A 21,942-nucleotide genomic window follows, 5' to 3' on the forward strand; every position below is an offset into this window, starting at 1 on the left:
TCGTTTAAAACCAATTATTTTCTCTTTTAAAGAAATGGAGGTACCTAAAGCAATGGCGCTGTTCTTACAGCTACTGGAAGGAATAGAGCATTAGATATGAAAATAAAGAGCATTGTTTTCTCTGCAGTGCATAATCTGCTCTTTGTTTTCATGCAGATTGATTACTGAAGTTTGTGTAAATTCAGACAGCTAAAACAATCAGCTTGTGACTGATATCTACAAGGGATGAATCTTCATTATCCATAAATAAAAGGATCAAATTGGAAAATGCATCTTCCTTACGAAGCTATGCAATTTTAATTAGGAAGTCATGTAGCAGCAAATGCACTGAGCAAGGCTATATCAGTGTAATCAGCAATTTGATTTTTTGAAACATGTACAATTCAGAGCCCGAGAGAGCTGCCAAGTATGCAACCTTACAATCATAGTAAAAGAAAAGATGCAATTAATAGTCCATTAAAGTATATTCCTTACAGTGGAAGAGTATAATGGACAATTACCATGCTGTTGTTACACTGCATTCCTGACGGGGAGCCGTAAGTTTTGCACAGATAAGGAAAATGTTTGTAAGCACGATCAGTTTGTAGGGTCTGTGGCTATATTGGACTCACTGCTTTGAATCATTAACCAGATGGAATCTCTCTTCGCCTCACTGATGCAGAATAAGAGAACAGCGGATAAAATAAGTAATTTTACAACTGGGCATCTAGTTTAAGGTGACAAAAAATGCACTTATATCAGGGCTATTTCATAAAGAAGGATAGATACCCCGTGGGAGTGGCCTATGGGTACTAGCCAATTGGAATCTTAGGCCACTCCCAGTGCATCCCAGAATGCACTGTGAATTGGGTCTATGATTCTGGTTGGCCCAGTTGCCTAAGGCCGGAAAGGGGCAGGCCCGCCAATTATGAGAAGGCGGGCCAGCCGACTGGAGGCAGGAAGCATGTCTCCAGCCGGCTAACGATTTAAGGTATGGGAGGTTGGGGGGACAGAGGAGGGTCTAAGGGAGTGGATTAGGGGGGTCCAGTGGGGGGGGATGCCCACAATATACGTGTGTGTGTGTGGGGGTTTCTGACAGGAGGGACTGGGCATCCTTCCTGCCGGCAATTTTTGGAAGGAGTGGGAGGGTTCCGGAAGGAAGGATTGGGCATCCCTCCTGCCGGTAGTCTTCACAGGGGGTGGGGACAGGTTGCCGCTAAACTTATCATGGCAAGGAGATCCCTTGCCGTAATAAGCTCAGCGCCAACCTTTCTCTAACTGGCGCCTGTGACATGGACGTCGGTTATAGAATCGGGTTCTTAGGCAGGTGTAGGCGTGATTCTCTGTAGGATGCCTGTGTGTGATTTTCATAAGCCGCTTAGGCAGCTTCTGAGAATGGGCGTCCTATACGGAATCCAGGCCTTAGTGCCCAACTTGAAACCAGCTATTTTATGGGTATTCCAGAGGTGGAGTCGACACTTGGCCATCCCATGACAAACCCTTTTAAGTTGTAATAAGCAGATGCTAGCGTTCACCATAGCTTAGTAACTGGACCCCAAACTGATTCTACTCTCTGCATGAGTTGGCTTCTAAAATGACCCCCCTCCCACCCAAAACATGCATTTATTGCTATCTATATACATGTTATACAAAAGGCAGATCATAGGGTGACAGGGACATATTGACCCGGCTGTCCTATGTCCTATGTTGAGCTCCTGTGCAAAATGGGCTTATTTGATGCCCACTGTTTGTTTTACCACTTTCTTCCCCTCTTTGCCTCCATTTAAAAACAAATGAAGGCCAAACCCAGGGCTCATATGAAATTAAAAATCCAGTTTGCTCTTGCTACAATACAGCAGGAAATTAAATATTTTGCTTTTGAGAAAGATAATAGAATAATAAAGTGAAATGCTGTGGTTGCTTAGGAACATTGAATTGTTTCGGTCCACTGATCCTTGTCCTATGTTTTTGGTTTTTTTTTTCTTTTTTTCTGTGAGCCTATGATAAGGGCAGTAAATAAAATATCCTTTTGGGGTTTTTTTTTGAAATCAGAGAGCCTAGAAAAGAAAAAGACCAACACAAAGTATATTAGATGACTAGGCAGACAAGGAAATCTCATTGCCTATCCATTTTTGTACGAGTTCCTATATTTGTTATGAAGTGAAAGCTTTCGTTTACTTTTCACCTCACTGGACCATTTCTGACTGGAATGAGATTCTCTTAAAACCCCCTCTTTTCTCGATCGGTGTTCCATACATCATGCCCTTTTGGGAAATGTCTACGTGCCTATGCATCATTACATTTGGACATATTATGGAAAATGTGTACGCAGCTGCATCTTGGCTGATAATGATCAATGAGGACCAGCCCCAGGAAAAAACCCCCACAAACAAACATGAAGACGATCATATAAAGTCACTGCGAGTATTTTGTTTACTTTATTCATGATGGGAAAGATCTAAGAATGTAGACCTTCATTTTCCTGCATTGGGTGAATCGCCATCCTTACACGTCATTCTGTTTGAAAATATACACATTGGTGCAGGTCCATAGCATATGGCTGTAAAACTACAAAAAGGCAGTATACAAGTCCCTTTCTATGATGTCATAATGCCTCATTCCACCAATAAGAGCCAACCTCATCAAAATCCATGCGAGACTTACACCCTAAATGGCGAGATCCTAGCAAGGACTGTTGCAGAACGGGACTTGGGGGTAATCATCAGTGAAGACATGAAGACTGCCAATCAAGTGGAGCGGGCTTCATCTAAGGCTAGGCAGATCATAGGATGTATACGTAGGAGTTTCGTCAGCCGCAAGCCTGAAGTCATTATGCCATTGTATAGATCCATGGTGAGGCCTCATCTGGAATACTGCGTACAATTCTGGAGGCCTCATTACCGCAAGGATGTACTGAGGCTTGAGTCAGTCCAGCGAATGGCCACCCGGATGGTCTCGGGATTCAAGGATCTCCCGTACGAGGAATGGCTGGATAAATTACGGCTATACTCACTCGAGGAACGCAGAGAGAGGGGAGACATGATTGAGACGTTCAAATACCTCACGGGCCGTATCGAGGTAGAAGAAGATATCTTCTTTTTCAAAGGTCCGACGGCGACAAGAGGACATACATGGAAAATCAGGGGCGGGAAATTGCACGGCGACACCAGGAAATACTTTTTCACCGAAAGAGTGGTTGATCGCTGGAATAGACTTCCACTTCAGGTGATCGAGGCAAGCAGCGTGCCTGATTTTAAGAAGAAATGGGATCGTCACGTGGGATCTCTGCACAGAGATAAATAGGGGAGGGTCATTGGGGTGGGCAGACTAGATGGGCCGCGGCCCTTATCTGCCGTCTTTTTCTATGTTTCTATGTTTCAATGGCTTCATTGTTCTATACATGGCTCACTTCCTCCATTGTATTGGAGGAGAACGTGGCACAGTGGTTAGAACTAAAGCCTCAGCACCCTGAGGTTGTGGGTTCAAACCCCAGACTGTCCCTTGTGACCCTGGGCAAGTCACTTAATCCCCCTATTGCCTCAGGTATATTAGATAGAGTGTAAGTTCACCAGGACAGATAGGGAAAAATACTTCTTGAGTACCTGAATGTAAACCACTTGGGCTATAAGCTGTATATAAATGCTAAAATAAATAAATTGTAGAATACCAGAATAACCCATCCTAAAATTTATGCACCTGTATTTGCATCAGCCATAGTAAACACAGTAAATGACGGTAGGTAAAGACCCACATGGTCCATCCAGTCTGCCCAACAATGAGCCAGAGCCGCACCTGGCATAAATGCAGTCAAATAAGTGCAATTAATTAACGGTATTCTGTAGCTTTTGTGCGTAAGGAGTAGTTCCACTCTTTGCCCACCCATCTGTAGCCCCTTTGCATTTAAATGCTGAGCCACTTCCATGTATCCCTACAGAACAGCACCTGGCATTCTGCTATCACTCTCATCGGTAAGTGGACACTTATCTGTGAAGTGCCATTACCCTGTTGTTTGGTCTATACAAGGAGCAAACAGATGCGTGCACTCTGATATAGATTGGCCCTTTTAATGATTTTGAAAAATGGCCACGCAAATGGCACAGACCTACGTGACCTAAGCTTTCACGAAGATAACCGAGATGCACTTGGTTTGCAGATACACAATTTTCACGTTGTTGTTATGCATTATTTTGAGCCATTCGTGCAGCAATCAAAATTTCAGATGGATTCTGAAGCTTTTTGATTACAAACCGCTCCGGAATATGAAACACCATGCGCCAAGGCAAAGATATTATGCCATCTGAAGCAAAAAAAAAAAAAATTGTAAATATAAGCAAAGCACATCAGAGCTGGTCTGCTTGAACACTGACCTTCGGTTTTAGTGATGGCATTTCAAAGAATTATTTACATTTCCCTGCGATACTGAATGGAATTGTCATAATATTCTCTTCATCGTGCCAATTCTTTAAATTGAAATATTGTCAGTTTAAAGCAATAGCCTGGAAGATTGCTTTTCTTCTATTGCCACTCTCTGTCCTCACTCGTGTGCATTTAACAGATTTGCAAGATGACAAATAACAGTGTTTGAGGGAAGCAAAGTGCCTCTGCAAGTGAATGAAAGCTCTGTAGACAAACTGGGAAATGAGGAAACAAGAAACTATGCCCACAACTGAGGTCAATCAAGAATTCACAGGGATCTTGGAATGTCTCCATACTGTTCAGATATTCTGACAGGGTGTGTCTCATACTTTCATTTCCTCAGCCTCATTGCATCCTGTCATACTGCTTATTATTCCTATAATGCTACCAGACATAATCAGCGCTGTATATTAAACACACAAGAAACGGTCCCTGCTTGAAAGAGCTTACAATCTAATTATGAAAGAGCACTGGACAAAAATGGTAAATCAATATATGCTGTTCATGTGGGGAAAAACAAAGGGAGAAGAGGTAGAGAGGGTGGGGAATTGGGGGTGGGCTACAGAGGAAATGACAAACAAATGTGGTGCTTTACAAATTGGTAGGGTTAAGGCTTAAACACAGTAGGGTTAAGGCTTAAACACAGTTTCGAAAAAGTGGGCCTTCATCCTGGACTTGAATGCCGCCAGAGACGGAGCCCATCGTACCGAGTTAGGCAGGTTGTTCCAGGCATATGGCGCAGCAAGGCAGAAGGGATGGAGTCGGAAGTTGGCTGTAGAGGAGAAGGGTACAAACAAGAGAGACTTAACCGATGAAAGTCAGCATGAGCGTGGGATTTCAGCCAGTGCCATTCCACAGTTAGAGCACAGGAACATAAGTCTTGGATCTTAGAGGTCAGCCAGGGCTGGGGTTTGGTGTACTTTACAGGACGTGACATGGGCGTGCAAGGGTGTCGAAAGCAGAGGATAGAATAGTATTATAAGAAGAGATTGCTTCATTGACCGATTTACACAGCGTAGGGTAGAAGAAGAGGGGGGGGGGGGGGGGGGGGAGACCGTGGCAAAGAGAGTGCACGAATCAACCTGAAGGTTCTTGAATGTATTGGTGAGGATCAGTCATGTCTCTGTCATTTAACACAACCCAAACAATATGGAATTTACAAAGGCTGCAACACCTTTTATTAGATCAACAATAGCAGCAGCAGCAGTAACAGCAAGAAGAAGGTCAACAACATGTTCTCGGGTCCTATCTTCAGATGTCAAGCACATTATCCAAATATCAATTGGTTAATATACCTACATGGTGTAAATGTGCATGAGTCGAGTTTCATTTAAAAGGAAGCTCCAGAATGAGAGAGTATAGGATGAAGTTAAGAGGCGATAGTCTCCGGAGTAATCTAAGGAAATACTTTTTTACAGAAAGGGTGGTAGATGCCTGGAACAATCTCCCGGAAGAGGTGGTGGAGACAGAGACTGTGTCTGAATTCAAGAAAGCCTGCGATAGGCATGTGAGATCTCACAGAGAGAGGAAGAGATAATGGTTACTGTGGATGGGCAGATTGGATGGGCCATTTGGCCTTTATCTGCCATCATGCTTCTAAGTTTCAATAACCATAAAGTTCTATGACATCACAATGCAAGTGTAAAGAGCCTTAGCCAATAGGAAGAGGAGATGCAAATGTTAAGAGCCTTAACCAATAGGGAGAGGAGGAGATAGTGGATGCTGCGGATGGGCCATTTGGCCTTTATCTGCCATCATGTTTCTATAACCATAAAGCTCTATGACCTCACAATGCAGGTGTAAAGAGCCTTAGCCAATAGGAAGAGGAGATGCAAATGTTAAGAGCCTTAGCCAATAGGGAGAGAAGCAGATAGTGAATGTTGAGGATAGGTAGACTGGATGGGCCATTTGACCTTTATCTGCTATTTCTATGTTTCTAAAAGCCATACTGAATCAGTCCAAAGTCCATCAAGCCCAGCATCCTGTCCCTAACAGTAGCCAGACAGAGAGAACGGATAATTAAAAAAAAAACAAAAAAACCCCACAATCCAACCCACAAATATAATATTCCAGACAAAGTAGGGTTAATTGGAAATATAAATGTGCATTTAAATAAATATGATATCTAGCTCATAATGAGCCTCCACACTTTATTTAATTAAATAAAAGTTCAACTTTTTAAATTTTCTATTGCATAACGAATCCCATTAAGGCATCCCTCAAGTAACCAGAGCAGGTCACAAGTACTCAATAAATCCCAAAAAGGAAATCTATTTGTCATAGCTCAATTCCAGGGATGAACAATGGATTTCTAAAGTCTACATGGATTTTTTTTCTTTTTTTACTTTTCTTCTAGGAACCTGACCAAACCTCTTTTGAATCCAGCTATATTAACTGGCTTGAGTACGTCCTCCAGGAACAGATTCCAGAGCTTCCTTAAATGCTTCATGATATGATATGTTTTCAATCTGCTCAAGTTGTTGTTTTCATGGAGTGTTCTCTTATTTCAATTTTGGTTGAAAGGTTAAACAACCATTCCTTATTTAATTGTTTCACCCAACTCATGATTTTATAAACTTATCTGATGTGTCCTTTCCAAGCTTCTGTCTTTTCTAGTGATTTTTTGATTATGTACATTAAATTATCTCCTCCCCCCCCCTTTTATGAAGCCCTGTTAGGGTTTTTTATCGTCATCCACAGCGGTAAAAGCTCTAACGCTCATACACTTCCTTCTGAGGTGCTTCACTGGACAACAGGCTCAATCTCGTCTACTGAGAGCAACTTGGGAGAGTTTTTCCAATGTGTTTTGCCGTGACTGTTTAAAAACCAGATTAAAATGTGTTTTTTGAGAATTTCATATCTGAATACAATGTGCATTAATTTCTAATTCCCAAATACATTGGTCTTACATCTTGAGACCCACAGTCCTGGACACTTTGATTCTCTTCTTTCGCTGAGTCTGTGTGAAAGGTCCTTCGGTTTGTTAAGAAGCTCTTGGGGGGCTAAAATAAACGAGAGAGAAAGAGAGATCAGTGGTGCTGAAAGCTGGTCTAATGGCAGAAGGGAGCTAAGCAAATGATTTAAGAAACAAGCGAAAGTTGATATGGACGTTCCATATTCTGGAGAAGGGGGACATAAATTTTTATCAATATTTCTCCTCTGGAAATTGGAAATCTACTGATTTATGGTGTTCCTCTCCAAGCAACAGACTTCTAACTTTATATTTACTATTTCTCATAATATAACACATTAAATGATATACATGTGATCTCTACACTGCAATTACAGGATGAGGATAAATCAAAATGCCTCCCGTCCTAATTCTGATTTTGTTTGAATTCTATTTCATATTAACCTTCCATGTTCACTCAACAGTTTCAAGAATAGCAGTGGTGTCATTTCAGATCATATAAAACTCTGCACCTTGTAGGAACAACACATTCAGAAAATGTATATCCTAGGTTACAGCCATTTAATCGGACGCTGGAATGCAAAATACAATAACGACTAATATGAAAAAAAAAGAGAATGAAGTATAAAACTGCTATTTTAAGATAAGTCTGGATGGGAAGCTTTTCAATGAAATGTCTGAACTCCACCCCTATATTTTGAGCTCTGAAGCTCAAATGGAATCAAGGTCTATATGGCCCGGCCGACCACACTTTCTCCTCATCTCTCAGTTCTATTTATGCCTACAAATTTTTTGATGGCTGGTATAAACGTTGCCAAAATTCAGGCACCAGGAGAAATAGACACGGTTTTGTCTGGAGATATATTAGCCTTGGAAGTCAGATTAACTTTCAAGTTGTAAATATGATGGAACAAAATTTGAGAGAAGTTATTAAGGAAAGTTACTGTTAAAAACATGGATTTTTTGCACTGTTAATCCCAGTTATTAATAACTAGACCTCATTACATACAATGGGACATGTGTTACAATAACATAAATTAGTGGTAAATAACCCATCTTAACAGTAGCCCACATTGATAACACTGGACAACAAAGTTTCTGCTTCTTCAACACTTTCGGGTGATTCTATTCTTTCTAGGTAAGTCATCATGTTATTTTTGCAGTATAAATGTAACAAAGGAAATATTTGTGATTTAGCTTGTCTTCTCCACTCTCTCTCAAGACTCTACTTTGGTAAATCTCATTCATACGACAAGTTGATGTCCAACCGGCAAGTAATGCAAAATATATGTCTTACTTTGCATATATTGATTTTGGTATTTTGAACTACACATTAGAGTTCAAGAGGATTTTTATTGACTTAAACAACCAACTGCCTGAGAATATCCTCCTTGTGGAAGCAATTAGCCCAAGTACCAATATTGCAAAGGACACCCAATAAAACACTTCTTGCAGGGAGCTTCTACACAATCTCACATATACAGTATAATTAGAAATGGTTTACAGTAGAGCAATGAGTCAGAGTGTGCAATTCATGCTGCCTTCAGTCCAAGTAAACAATATAATAATTGTAAATCTATAAATTATGCAAAACCTCGAAGTAAGCAAAAGCTATTCACTTTTTACAGCCCCAGAAAGTTGTAGATTCTCTTAGGCAATCTATAGATGCCTACAGAAATTTATCGCCCTTCATGAATCTGCTTCGAGATTGTTCATTTCAAATGCAGACAATCTGTCCACATTGTTGCATGAAAATTTACAGGGCTGTTTATTTGAAAGTGTGCCCTAAAGACCAACAAGTGTAATATGCACACAAACAATATGATGTACATTTATACATGCAAATTCTATAAATGGCACTCAAAAATGGTCACCAGAAATGATCAGTGTTAAGCACTGTTCTATAAAGGACACACACTCTTTATATGTAGAACAGCAGTTAGGCCCAGATTCTGTAAGTTAGGTGTCTGGATTGCGCCTACCAATGCCAATTTTAACTGTTTTAATTGGCTTTAATTGGGGTAGGCTCTAGAATTGCACCTACATCTAGGACAGGGGTAGGGAACTCCGGTCCTCGAGAGCCGTATTCCAGTCGGGTTTTCAGGATTCCCCCCAATGAATATGCATTGAAAGCAGTTGGGACTTAGATGGTGAAATAGATATGCTGGAGCCAAAGATGGGGGGGGGGGGGGAGGGAGAGGAAGAGATGCTGGAATTTACAGAGGGAGAGGGATTCTGGACCCATGGAGGGGACAGAGGGGGAGGATATGGGCACAGGTGTTATGCTAGATAGGGCGAATAAGGAGGTAGAGGCAAGATGAATGATGAGCATACCAGATTGACAAGGAGAACCTGGAAGAGAATTAAGAGACGAAAGAGGAAAGCAAAAACCAGAGGCGGAAACCCCGCACGATTAAAAAGTAAAATGACCTGACAACAGAGGCAGAAAAATGAATTTTATTTATTGATTAGATAATGTCAGCTAGATATGAATGGAACCTTCAAGAAAATCCTCATTCACTGGTCTTAAATCTCAAGCACAGCAGTAGTAACTGAGCTTTGGTGTATCTGCCCATGCATGAAGTGAGGTAAAAGGAAGGCTGAATCAGATTGCCTTGAATAAAATGACAGAAGTTGACAGCCCTAAAATGAAAAGCTTTGTCAGAAATGGAAATTCACTATAGGCCAGAGCAAGGGAAAGGGGACTTGAATACTACCTTTGTGTCGCTTTGGCATTTCAAGTTGTGGAAACTGGGTACAGAGGCAGCAACTCAGCCAGTGAGGAGGGGGAAGGAGTGCTACTCTCTGCCCTGTCCTTCCATCTGTCTGCTGTTGGAAGGGATGGGGGAGAGATGATTCAGATAATTTGAGGTTGAGGGATGGTAGAATCAAGAGTAATGTAAGGAAATGCTTCTTTATGGTGAGGGTGGTTGATGCCTAGAATGTGCTCCCGAAGGAGGTGGTGGAGAGGAAAACGGTGAAAGCAAAAAGCATGGGATGAACACAGAGGATCTCAAATCAGAAAATAATGGTATATATAGAAGAACTAAGGCCAGTACTGGGCAGACTTGCATGGATGTGTCCCATATACGAGGCCTTTTGGATGAGGATGGGGACTGGGGAGGGCTTTGACAGCTGGGGTGGTTTAGATGGGCTGGAATGAGCTTTTGACGGAGACTTCAGTAGAAAGGACCTAAACACGGTACCGGGCAGAGTTCTGGGTTTCTGGCCCAGAAATATCTAGGAAAAAAGACAATTTCATTTAAATCAGTTGGGCAGACTGGATGGATCATTCAGGTCTTTATGTGCTGTCAGTTACTATGCTAAATACCTTTTTTTTTAGATATTCTGTTCTTGAAATTCACCCTTTTTTTTTTTCTTCCCTGGTTTAGGCTTGCAGGCAGCCTAGAGAATTTGTCCCTTTGTCTAAAACCGTAAAGCCTATTTGTCTCCCCTTCACTTTTATTTAGGATAAAGAGACAGGAAGGCTCTGCAAAGATAGAATTTTCATTCCAGTGCTTCCCTTAAGCTTTACCACCTAAGGCTAATGTAAATGAAGAAAAAAAAACAAAGCCACATATGGTTAAAGAAGGTGCCTGTGCGCCAGGCATGGGATTTATTGGATTTGCTCCGGAGAATGGTCTTGGGTTAAACTTTTTATTATTTAACTCCAGCTGCTCTGGTACATTTGCTTCGTATCGTGTGTGTGTGTGTGGATCTTTACATGAAGGCAAAGTAATATACCTTATAAGATATTTAGTAGAGGCGGTAAGAAAAATGCTGCCAGCCTCACTGCGACGTGCTGCAAATGATCAGATATCAGGGATGGAAAAAAAGGGTAAATTAAAGCACCTGCTGTGAAAGCCAAAAACAAAATTGTATTTAGGATCATTAGAGGCTTTGCAGTGTTTTTCATCATCTCTAAATTTGCTTAGATGCTACAGATACTGTGGCTCATCACTCTCCCTCAGATTTATTACATTACCAGGCAGTAGCATGGTAAGGGAGGGGGGGCCCCCCTGGGTGCCATGTTAGTGATGGCGCCGGCACCCCTCCTTCTCTTCCCATTACTCCCCTCCATGCGTGCACCCGCCATCCCTTCCTCCATACCTCTAACTGAAGTTGTTCGCGGCGGCTAACAACGTGCTCTTTGCGGCTCTGTCGGCTCTCCCGATGATGTCACTTCCGGGTGCTGCGCATAGGTAGTGACGTCACAGGAAGATCCAACGGGGTCACGGGGAGCACGTTGTTGACTGCCACCAGCATCAATTTCAACTAGAGGAAGGGGAGCGCGCGCAGCAGGCGGGATCGGGGAAGGAGCGGGCGGGGAAGGTGTGTGACAAGTTATAAGCTGGGGTTCAGGTCTTAAGTAAAGAGCTATTTTGCCCAATTGGAGCTAGTTTTCAGTGAGGCAGAGTATACAAAGCTTTTTCAGAAAGTGAAAGTGATTTAGATCACAATGGCCATTAAGTGACGAGGAGCAAGGGGGTAGTAGGCACAGAGGCATCAAGGAGACAATGAGACTTACTGGATGGGGGGGACAGGTGGCCTTAACCCCACCAGACAGGAAGCTAAAGCCAGGCACCATTAGGAACGAAGGATATGACTGGTTAGAAGAAGCTGATAGCTTGAGAATCATACTAGGATAGCCCTCTATTATATAGGGTCCTATAAGGTGTCCTATGGGTGCTGAAGTTTAGGTGCCCTGTTATAGAATTGCTCTCCATACGTTAGCCCAGTGTTTCTCATCTTCTTCAAGTCAAGTACCCCCTAAGCCTAACAAATACCAACCGAGTACCCCCGCCCAAGCTGCACATGGCTAGCCCACAAGTCTTCCCTCTGACATCAGAGAGAAAGTTCCGGGTCAGCAACTTAGCGTGTGAGTTGCTGCCTGCGTCCCTAAACAGAGTGCTGCTGGGGGAGGAGGGAGCCAGTTTGGCTCCAAGAAGTAGCAGGGTCGGCTTTGGGTGTGGGTGGGGGGGGGTTCAGTGGGCGGGCAGGCAGGGAGGGATCCCCAGCAATGGCTTCAGCAGGAGGTGGGCGGGCAGGCAAGGAGGGATCCCCGGAGGCGGCCAGGTCACGTACCCCCAACAAGTGGCCTGCATACCCCCAAGGGTACGCGTACCGCATGTTGAGAAACACCGAATTAGCCCTTTCCCAACCCCACCCTTGGAAACACTTTGCTCAGTCGGAGTAAACATATGCCCCTACACATTGTACCTGCTTAAGTTTAATAAAAGGCTATTTCTGTGTGCAAAATTTTGTTTTAGCTTTTTAAAATTTACCTTTCAGCTCTTTCTCTAAAATTGTACCCTATACTGTACTGTATCTAATTGTACAAGTTCTGAAGCCAAAAAAATATATATACGCAATTTAATTTGGCGGTGGATGTCAAATTAAGAAAAAAATTAATTAGTTACCTGTCTAATGGATTTCTTAACAGCTTAATTAATACGTAACTCTTGAAAAAATTCACATTCTGCCTAGGGCAGCGTTTCTATGAGAAGGTGACTCAGTGTGTCAAAAATCCTGTCAGCCATTTTTTTGACCAAAGAATCTTTCTTCGCTCTGGTTGGGATTTGTACAGCTTTGGAGGGCTCGGTATCAATGCGCTGTAAGCAGGATGTGGCATGGTGGTTTCTGCAAAGCTAAGGCAGCTAATGGAGTTTTTCAAGAGACTCGGCAACTGAAGTGGAAGTGAATTAGCACTGTAATTAAAGAAACTACTTTAAAAAACCAGCATGAATCAGTTGAGCGAAACATTTATGAGGAATGATGTCACATGTTTCATTATGGCCCAATGCATACACATTTTTCAATCGCAGGACTGCAGGACTAGTTTTCAAATTTTTAACCTGAGGGCAGACTGATGACTAATTGTGTCATATATAATGCACAATGACTAAATATTATAACATTTCTAGCTTGTTATAAATCCATTCTTTATTAGATTGTTCATCTGCTGCATGCAAGGAGAATAAAACCTGGTAAGAACAACCTCACAGTGTTACGCTACCTCAAAAACTTTAAAATCCTAAGTAGCAACATTCTAGAGCTCAGATTGTGATGTCATAATGCCTCATTCCTCCAATGCCTAAGCTCCGCCCTCATCCGCACAAGCCTCAAACACTTTAAAATCCTAAGTAGCAACATTCTAGAGCTCAGATTGTGATGTCATAATGCCTCATTCCACCAATGCCTAAGCTCCGCCCTCATCCGCACAAGCCTCAAACACTTTAAAATCCTAAGTAGCAACATTCTAGAGCTCAGATTGTGATGTCATAATGCCTCATTCCTCCAATGCCTAAGCTCCACCCTAATCTGCACAAGCCTCAAACACTTTAAAATCATAAGTGTTTGAGGCTTGTGTGGTTAAGGCAGGTAGGGCTTGGGTAACGTAAAGAGGGAATAGAAAAAAAAAAAGATGATGATGCAGAGGAGAGGGATAACGATGGTACGTCATGATGAAATATCACACGTGCTGTGACCTATAAAAGGTTTAGAGACGCTCCAGCCCCTCCATTGGCATTTCTGGTCAATCATGTAATGAGATGGAGCATTTACAGCAGATGTCGTGTTTCAGAAAAGTGAGAGCAGGGAAGAAGCTCTAACCATGAAATAGCAGTGGGTAAATTAATGGAGAGACTGACGGGATACATTTTCTCTAGCAGGAAAACCTCGCGACCCTTTTCTTTTTATTCTTCCTTCAGATCTTCTTTAATCCGCATGTCTCTCATAGAATCAGACCAGTCAAGGACAGTGCGGTATTACATAAAAAAATCATGCTCAGGTGTGGCACAGTGGATGGAGCTACGGCCTCAGCACCCTGGGGTTGTGGGTTCAAACCCCGACGCTGCTCCTTGTGACCTTGGGCAAGTCACTTAATCCTCCATAGTCCCAGGTACATTAGATAGATTGTGAGCCCGCCGGGACAGAGAGGGAAAATGCTTGAGTACCTGATTATAGAACCGCTTAGATAACCTTGATAGGCGGTATATAAAAACTAATAAACTTGAAACTTGTTCATCCCGTCATTTGCAGATGGCAAATTGGTAGACATAATCAAATGGTATAATTAGAAGCTTGATTGCTAATGTCAAAAAGGGTAAGGCATGTGTGTGTTTGTTTAAACAGAGAACATAAGAATAGCCTTACTGGGTCAGACCAATAGTCCATCAAGCCCAGTAGCCCGTTCTCACGGTGGCCAATCCAGGTCCCTAGTACCTGGCCAAAACCCAAAGAGTAGCAGCATTCCAGAATCTCAAAGATTAGCAAGATTCCGGGACCCCAAATAGGAGCAACATTTTATGCAGAATCCCCCAAAAAGTAGCAAGATTTCAAAACCCAAAGAGTAGCAAGATTCCAGAATCTCAAAGATCAGCAAGATTCCGGAACCTTAAAGAGTAGCAACAATCATGCAAAATCCCCGAAGAGTAGCAACATTCCATGCTACCGATCCAGGGCAACCAGTGGCTTCCCCCATGTCTTAATAACAGACTATGGACTTTTCCTCCAGGAATTTGTCCAAACCTTTCTTAAAACCAGCTACGCTATCTGCTTTTACCAAGTTGGCATCCAGTTAGCTACTACTTTAAAAAGACACGTATATAGCTTTGCTTATTTATAAAATGTTAGCACAAGAGGCAGAAATCATGCCTGTTTGATAGGCATCAACACTGACAGCTACTCTTGAGCAGGAGCCAATGTCTGCACCTAGATAATTTAAATACAAAGGTAAATTAATCTATTTTATAATCCATATGTGAATTTGCTAACTGAGGCATGCTCTACCCAAACTCTAACCCTGTACATGCCTCTGAACATAGTACAAACCATCACGCCAATGCACGCCATCACGCCAGCAACGCCCTTTCACATCAGCTGGACTCCCATAACAGGCCACTTATGTGAGAATGACCTCAAAACTTAGCCCTGAATGTACAGGCTTAGCTCTGTCTCTTTTCTTCTTTCCTTTGAATTTAATTAGTTGTGGTTTGGTTGTCACACTATTCTTAGTCCTTCTTCCAAGTTCTCAGCTGGTTCTGGCACCGAAGATTCCCCTCTCATAACTGCAGCAGTGCTTTGCCTCCGGTACTGGCTTGGTAAACTCTGCACATTTGTGCAGTGAACAGGTTCTGGCTTTCAAGATGTACAGAACCCGTATTGCTTTGATGGATTTCTGTACAACGATTCAGACATTTGGGGCATCCAAAAAAAACATGCATTTTCTAGCACGGATCAGTGCTTCCAATTCCATTCATACTATGTTGCTAGAAATAACTGGGGTTGGAAAAGAGAATAGCTCAAGGGGCTTGGATCTGGTGAGTTGACTGCAAATTATATTTCCTGTTACTCTATGTATGTTTGTATATGTGTGTGTGTGTGTGTGTTCTCAGTGATGGCTCCAAGGTGGTGGATCTCCCTTCCGAAGGAATTAAAACAAGAAAAGGACAGTGGAAAGTTCAAGAAAGGGATAAAGACCAGCCTCTTCACAGACTATTTCAATTAATAATGCAACATAGACGAGAGAGTTGCCTTATCCCCACTAGGAACATGACAGGGTGAACACAGTAGAGATACCCAGAATTGCTAAGGATATGATAAAGTATAGATGTATCAGGATGTATGTAAATCTAAGATGAACATAAAACACGATACAGGTATTATGTGTGTAAATAAGTAGGATATAGTATGAACATAGTACATGATACTTGTATTATATGTGTATAATATACGTAGGATGATTGACTATGGTATAAATGTGTCTGTACTGAAAACCATCTCAGAAAACGCTAATTCTGTATTGTAACTCCATTACAGAAGCTCATGTAAACCACTCTAAATTGACATCATTTTTTATTAATTTTACTTAGATGTATTTTAAACAACCTCTCCCTCCCCTACTTTCCTTTCATTTCATGTATGTTAATCTGAATTTGTCCAATATTTTTAATATTTGATAAATTATTGTTTTTATTTACCTATTTTAATTGTTTCCTATAATCTTTTATAAAGTACTTAAAAGTTCTCAGCCCAACCAACCAACCAACCAATATCCTAAAGTCTGAATGTTATTTTGACGCTTTAGCTGAAAAGAGGGTTATCTTATTTCATTAAATGCCAATTTGCAGAAACAAAATTCTCTGTTTTCGACATTGTTTCAGATCATTGATTGAACCATATCCACATCATTCTCTTCTTGGTTGGGCTGAGGTCTCTTCAGTGTAAAGAGTTTCAGTGTCTGGTAACCAGAGCTGAGATTGTGATGTCATAATGCCTCATTCCACCAATAAAAGACAACCTCATGAGTGATGTCACAATGGCCTGATTGTCCTATGCTTGGCTCATTTTTATTACATACGAGGGGGTGCTGAAAAGTTATCAGCCCAACCAACCAACTTCCTAAATTCTGAGCATTATTTTGCCACTGTAGTTGAAAAGAGTGTTATCTTATTTCATTAAGTGCCAATTTGCAGAAATCAAATTCTGTGTTTTGACATTGTTTCAGATCATTGACTGAACCATATCCACGTCATTCTCCACTGCCCCAGGTACCTCCTATCATTAGTACACCACCACAGCAGCCCCTTTTATAGCTTCAGACACAGACAACTGAGCCCAGCAGAGGGGCACTCTAGGGGTGAATGTCACATTTAAAAGTCCCAAATACACATGTCACTATAACTTACCCAAAACCCATGGTACTGTACCTACATAAAGATGACACTTGCAGACATAAGGGATTTGTTGTGGTGTACAGATGGGTACAGTAAGTTTTGGGTGAGTTATATAGTAACATGTGTACCTGGGACTTTGATATGTGACATTCACTGCAGTACCCCCTAGAGTGCCTCTCTGCTCTGCTCAGTGCTCTGTAAATAGTTTGCTAAGAATGATGGCTGCTAGGACGTCCGAAAAGCTGACTGAAAGAAAGGCAGTTGTATACACTGCATTTTTCACCACTAACCTGGTAATATTGTACACTTTTTGGTTTTGTTTTGCTGTAGTTTTTCAATTCTTAAAAAAAAAAAGTCTAGGCTGATATGTTTCTTGGTCTGCACAAAGAAAATGAATATAGTATTGATCTAGTGGCTTTGCTGAACACTACCATGCAGGGGATTTGGGCTCATTTTGCGGCCAGGATTCTGCTCCTTGGGCCAGACAGGGCTGAAAAGGCTGAGGAGTCACAATTCAAAGCCTTGTGTCCCAGTCTTTGCCCAATGGTGTTACCTGGTGGCCAGAGTTTCTGGCAATGGCTTTAGGGTTCTAGAAGAAGCCCCGGCACATGGATCCTAAGCCAGGATGCTCATGAAGGTGATTTAGGAAATGATACAACGTATGAATGAAAACTACATCCCTCTTCCCGTTCTGATCGAGCTGGAAGCCAAAGGAGAAGGCTGAAACTGCCAGCCCAAAAAACCCTCTTTTAATCTTTCAGGGCATTTCCAACCCTTTGGCTTTTCTGCCTTAATGGTCCTACAAGAACTCTGAAGCTTTTGTGAGAAGAGGATACCTGGGAATGTGTCTGTAGAAAAGAGACTCTTGAGCCATTTGTTACTGGTTTGGAAGGGATGATGTTCGTGGCAGGAGGTTGATTGAGCAGGACAGAAGACAGGCACAGCTGGACTGTTTCCTTCAGGGCTTTCAGCTGAGACTCCTGGAAGAAAAACAAAGCCACAGGCATCTTAAACGCTCTTCAAGTGCAACAGAAGACACCATCTCATTTTTATTTTCCAAAAGGTATCATAAACTCACACTTTGTTCTTTCAATTTATTTTTAGAAATTAAAACAATTTAATAAACTGAAATTACAGCAGTTTAATAACCTGCTGTACACAACTGCCCCAGTATCACAGTTCCTGAGAAAATAAAGAGAAGAGTGAAGTAGAGAATGACACGGGGAAAAAAATTTATCACCATTCCCACCCCATCACCGTGAGCTCGTCCCCGTCCCTGCCCCGTCCCCACAAGCTCAGTTCCCATCCCTGCCCCATCCTCACGAGCTTAGTCCCCCTCCCTGCCCCACAAGCTCGGTCCCTGTCCTTGCCCTGCCATTTTGCCACCTACTGGCACCTAAGAACAATGGCTAAGTAAGCCCTGGCATAAATAGGGGTCACCAAAGATTGTGACGCCTACTGGCACCTAAGAGCAATGGCCAAGTAAGCCCCGGCATAAAAAGAGGGCACCTAAGATTGTGACGCCTACTGGCACCTAAGAGCAATGGCCAAGTAAGCCCCGGCATAAAAAGAGGGCACCTAAGATTGTGACGCCTACTGGCACCTAAGAGCAATGGCCAAGTAAGCCCCGGCATAAAAAGAGGGCACCTAAGATTTTGACGCCTACTGGCATCTAAGAACAATTTAAGTGCCGGAGTGCTATTCTGTAATTGGCAATCCAAATTGGGTGCTAGGTATAGAATAGTGTGAATGCCTCAGACCCGGCAATGCCCCTTCCTTGGTCACGCTCCTTTTCAGTTGTACGCTAAAGGATTTACGCGTTCATTTTTCTAGAATAGCACTTAGGCACATGTATGCATGAATCCAAATTGCCAATAAGTGATTGTTAGTTGCCCAATTATTGGCGCTGGCAGGTTTGCTACTGAATTAAATTACACGCTTACATTTGCAGATGCAGTTTTAAGCGCCACGGATAGAATTTCCATGCACTTGCCCGGTGCAGTCCCGGATCATTCCCGATCTATTCACTGTCCCATAGTAAAGTTTTCTGTGTTCCCTGTGGCAATGCTTTTCCAATCATATTGATTATTTATATACCACCTATCAACAAGTTTCAAGTTTATTAAAATTTTGATTAATCGCCTGTCATGGCTTCTAGGCGATGTACAAATAAAATGGGGGAAGACATAAAATCTTTTAAATAAAAGACGTAGTACATTCTGATGAAGTTAAGGGTGGACATACTGAAAACATTGGACAAGGTGTTAAACTAGAATGATTTGAGAAAAGAGAACGTAACGGAGCTAAAACAATAGGGAAGGAGTCAAACTGAAGTTCATCGTGGTCAGGGTGGACCTCGGCCGTGGTCTGGATCTTTAGCGTAAGAAGGTCCCCTATTTGTCCCGGCAGGCTCACAATCTACCTAGCGTACCTGGAGTGATGGAGGATTAAGTGACTTGCCCAAGGTCACAAGGAGTAGTGCTGGACTTGAACCCACAAACGTAGGGTGCTGAAGGTCTAGACCACTCCTTCCTTATCAGTTAATACACTGTACTGTTAGTTTATGCTAAAAGCAGACCTGACCAGCTAACGCAACTTAAGAAATAAACCACAAAGTGGGAGCCCCTAGAAAGTGCGGAATGCATTCTTACTTTGTCTAGAGATGCCTTCTCCAGCTCCTCTTTGGCTATTTCAAGCTTTTGTTCTAGCTCTGTAAGTTGCTGAGCCTGTGTGTGAGAAATAGATGATAGAGTAAACCAATGGCAAAAGATGTATAGTGCTCATCTTTCTCAGCATTTGGATTTGAGTGTACGTCACTTTTATGGTTTCACTTGGAGTTTTTTTTTCCCACCCACATAAAAAACATGATTTAAGATTTTATACATCCTACTTCTAAATTAGAATTATCAACGTCCCCCTCGTTAGCTACAAAACGTCTAGTGGGTTTGGCGCATTTTGTCCGGGTTTTGAAAAGAAATCGCGTTGGGAGGGGGTATTGGCGCAAGCGTGGATGCAATGCGGTGACATCACATGCCATCATCGTGTCGCATCTGCGTTGAAACTCAGGGGGTGGGAGATTTCATAGTGACACCAGGAAGTACTTCTTCACCGAAAGGGTGGTTGACAATTGGAACAGTCTTCCACTGCAGGTAATTCAGGCCAGCAGCACGCTGGACTTTAAGAGAAAATGGGATAAGCATGTGAGATCACTTCAGGGAAGAATTTAGGTGGGGGGGGGGTCATTAGAGTGGGCAGACTTGTTGGGCCGTGGCCCTTTTCTGCCGTCATCTTCTATGTTTCTATGTGCGGATGCCTTCCTGCCCGACCAATAGGCAGAGGGGGCATGGCAAGGGCGGAGCTGAGAGAGGAGCTGGGTGTAATGGGGCAGGGATAGGTGGAACTGGGGGGCGGATCTAGGAGGGGCCATAAACAATATAGTAGTTTATATAAGCTAACCTATTTTTCTTTACTTTTTCAGCTGCCACTTTTGAGAGCCAAAGTGGCCTTCTTTATCCTCTTACTTGCGGCTCATTTCTCCGTTAATCAAATAACACAACTTGGAGTGAACACCGCAAGACATTTTATTCCTGGAAAAATACTGGCAGCAAACACCAGTTCAAGCACTCCACCCCCCCCCCCTCCCTGTAATCCTTGGGGTCTAGTGGGGCTGGGGCTGGATCTACCAAGGGACTCAAGGATCTACCATACGAAAAACGGCTTGACAAATTACAGCTATACTCGCTCGAGGAGCGCAGAGAGAGGGGGGACATGATCGAGACGTTCAAGTATCTTACAGGCCGCATCGAGGCGGAGGAAGATATCTTCTTTTTCAAGGGTCCCACGACAACAAGAGGGCATCCGTTGAAAATCAGGGGCGGGAAACTACGAGGTGACACCAGGAAATTCTTTTTCACTGAAAGAGTGATTGATCGCTGGAATAGTCTTCCACTACAGGTGATTGAGGCCAGCAGCGTGCCTGATTTTAAGGCCAAATGGGATCGGCACATGGGATCTATTCACAGGGCAAAGGTAGGGGAGGGACATTAAGGTGGGCAGACTGGATGGGCCGTGGGCCCTTATCTGCCGTCTATTTCTATGTTTCTATGTTTCTATATCCCCAGCCATTTCTCTTGCCATTCTGAACTCAGAATGAGTTCCCCCTCCCCCCCCCAAAAAAATGCAAAAATCAAGCACAGTCCTAGTCTCTCTGTGCCAGGGTTATTTTATCTTGTGGATTTGTGAGTTTAAAGCCCTCCATTCTATTAGCTTCTTCACATACTCTGTGAAAACAGGCCGTTTTATAAGTGTTTTGTTTTGTTTTTGGAGAAAGATTTTCACCCTGCTCTAATCACCTTACGCATCCAGGAAGAAAGGGAAACATGTTTTTTGCCATTAAAGGACATCTAAGCTAAATTCTTAATTTGTCCTTTTGAGGGTAACTGCGACCTGCTCCTCTTTTCTCCCCCTCACCAGCCAGCTTTCTTTTTTCTTTTCTCTTTTTAGGAGTGACTCTTTCAGTTACTTTGTGCTATATGTTCACTTGTCTGGATGCCTGAGGCCTGCGACTGTGTTCTACATTCCATATGCCCCTACCCGGAATCTGCGTTCCACTACTCAAAATCTATTTTCTGCCCCCTCTATTCGTGAACTATTTCTTGACTCTACCCGCAAAGCCATCTTCTCAGTCACTGCCCCCACGTTATGGAAAGCCCTTCCGTCAGATCTTAGACAAGAAACATCCCTTGAAGAATTCAAATGTAAACTAAAAACATTCCTTTTTAAAGACGCCTACTCACTCTGATGTCATTCACTTAGAGCCCTAACAGCCTCTACGCAATCGTCAGTACCGAACTGAAGCGCTTCTTTTGAAGCGACTCCTACCAGGGCTGTGGAGTTGGAGTCGGAGACAATTTTGGGTGCCTGGAGTCGGAGTTATGGGTACCAGAAACTGAGGAGTCA

General features: G+C 42.6%; 1 protein-coding gene across 4 annotated transcripts in view; it reads right to left on the reverse strand.

The window, feature by feature from the left end:
• LUZP2 (leucine zipper protein 2) overlaps positions 1–21,942 on the reverse strand; it is a 153,420-nt gene that overhangs the window by 4,138 nt on the left and 127,340 nt on the right. For 2 of the 4 annotated variants that reach the window (XM_033928685.1, XM_033928686.1), the window contains 3 exons: positions 19,635–19,709; positions 17,820–17,963; positions 7,305–7,397 (listed from right to left, as the gene is read on the reverse strand). In XM_033928685.1, coding sequence (XP_033784576.1) covers positions 7,305–7,397; positions 17,820–17,963; positions 19,635–19,709 — 312 coding nt within the window. The remainder of the gene's footprint in view (positions 1–7,304; positions 7,398–17,819; positions 17,964–19,634; positions 19,710–21,942) is intronic. The other 2 variants (XM_033928688.1, XM_033928687.1) reach the window with 2 other exon arrangements.

Source organism: Geotrypetes seraphini, chromosome 19 (genome assembly GCF_902459505.1).
Source record: "Geotrypetes seraphini chromosome 19, aGeoSer1.1, whole genome shotgun sequence".
In the NCBI taxonomy this organism is placed as follows: domain Eukaryota; kingdom Metazoa; phylum Chordata; class Amphibia; order Gymnophiona; family Dermophiidae; genus Geotrypetes; species Geotrypetes seraphini.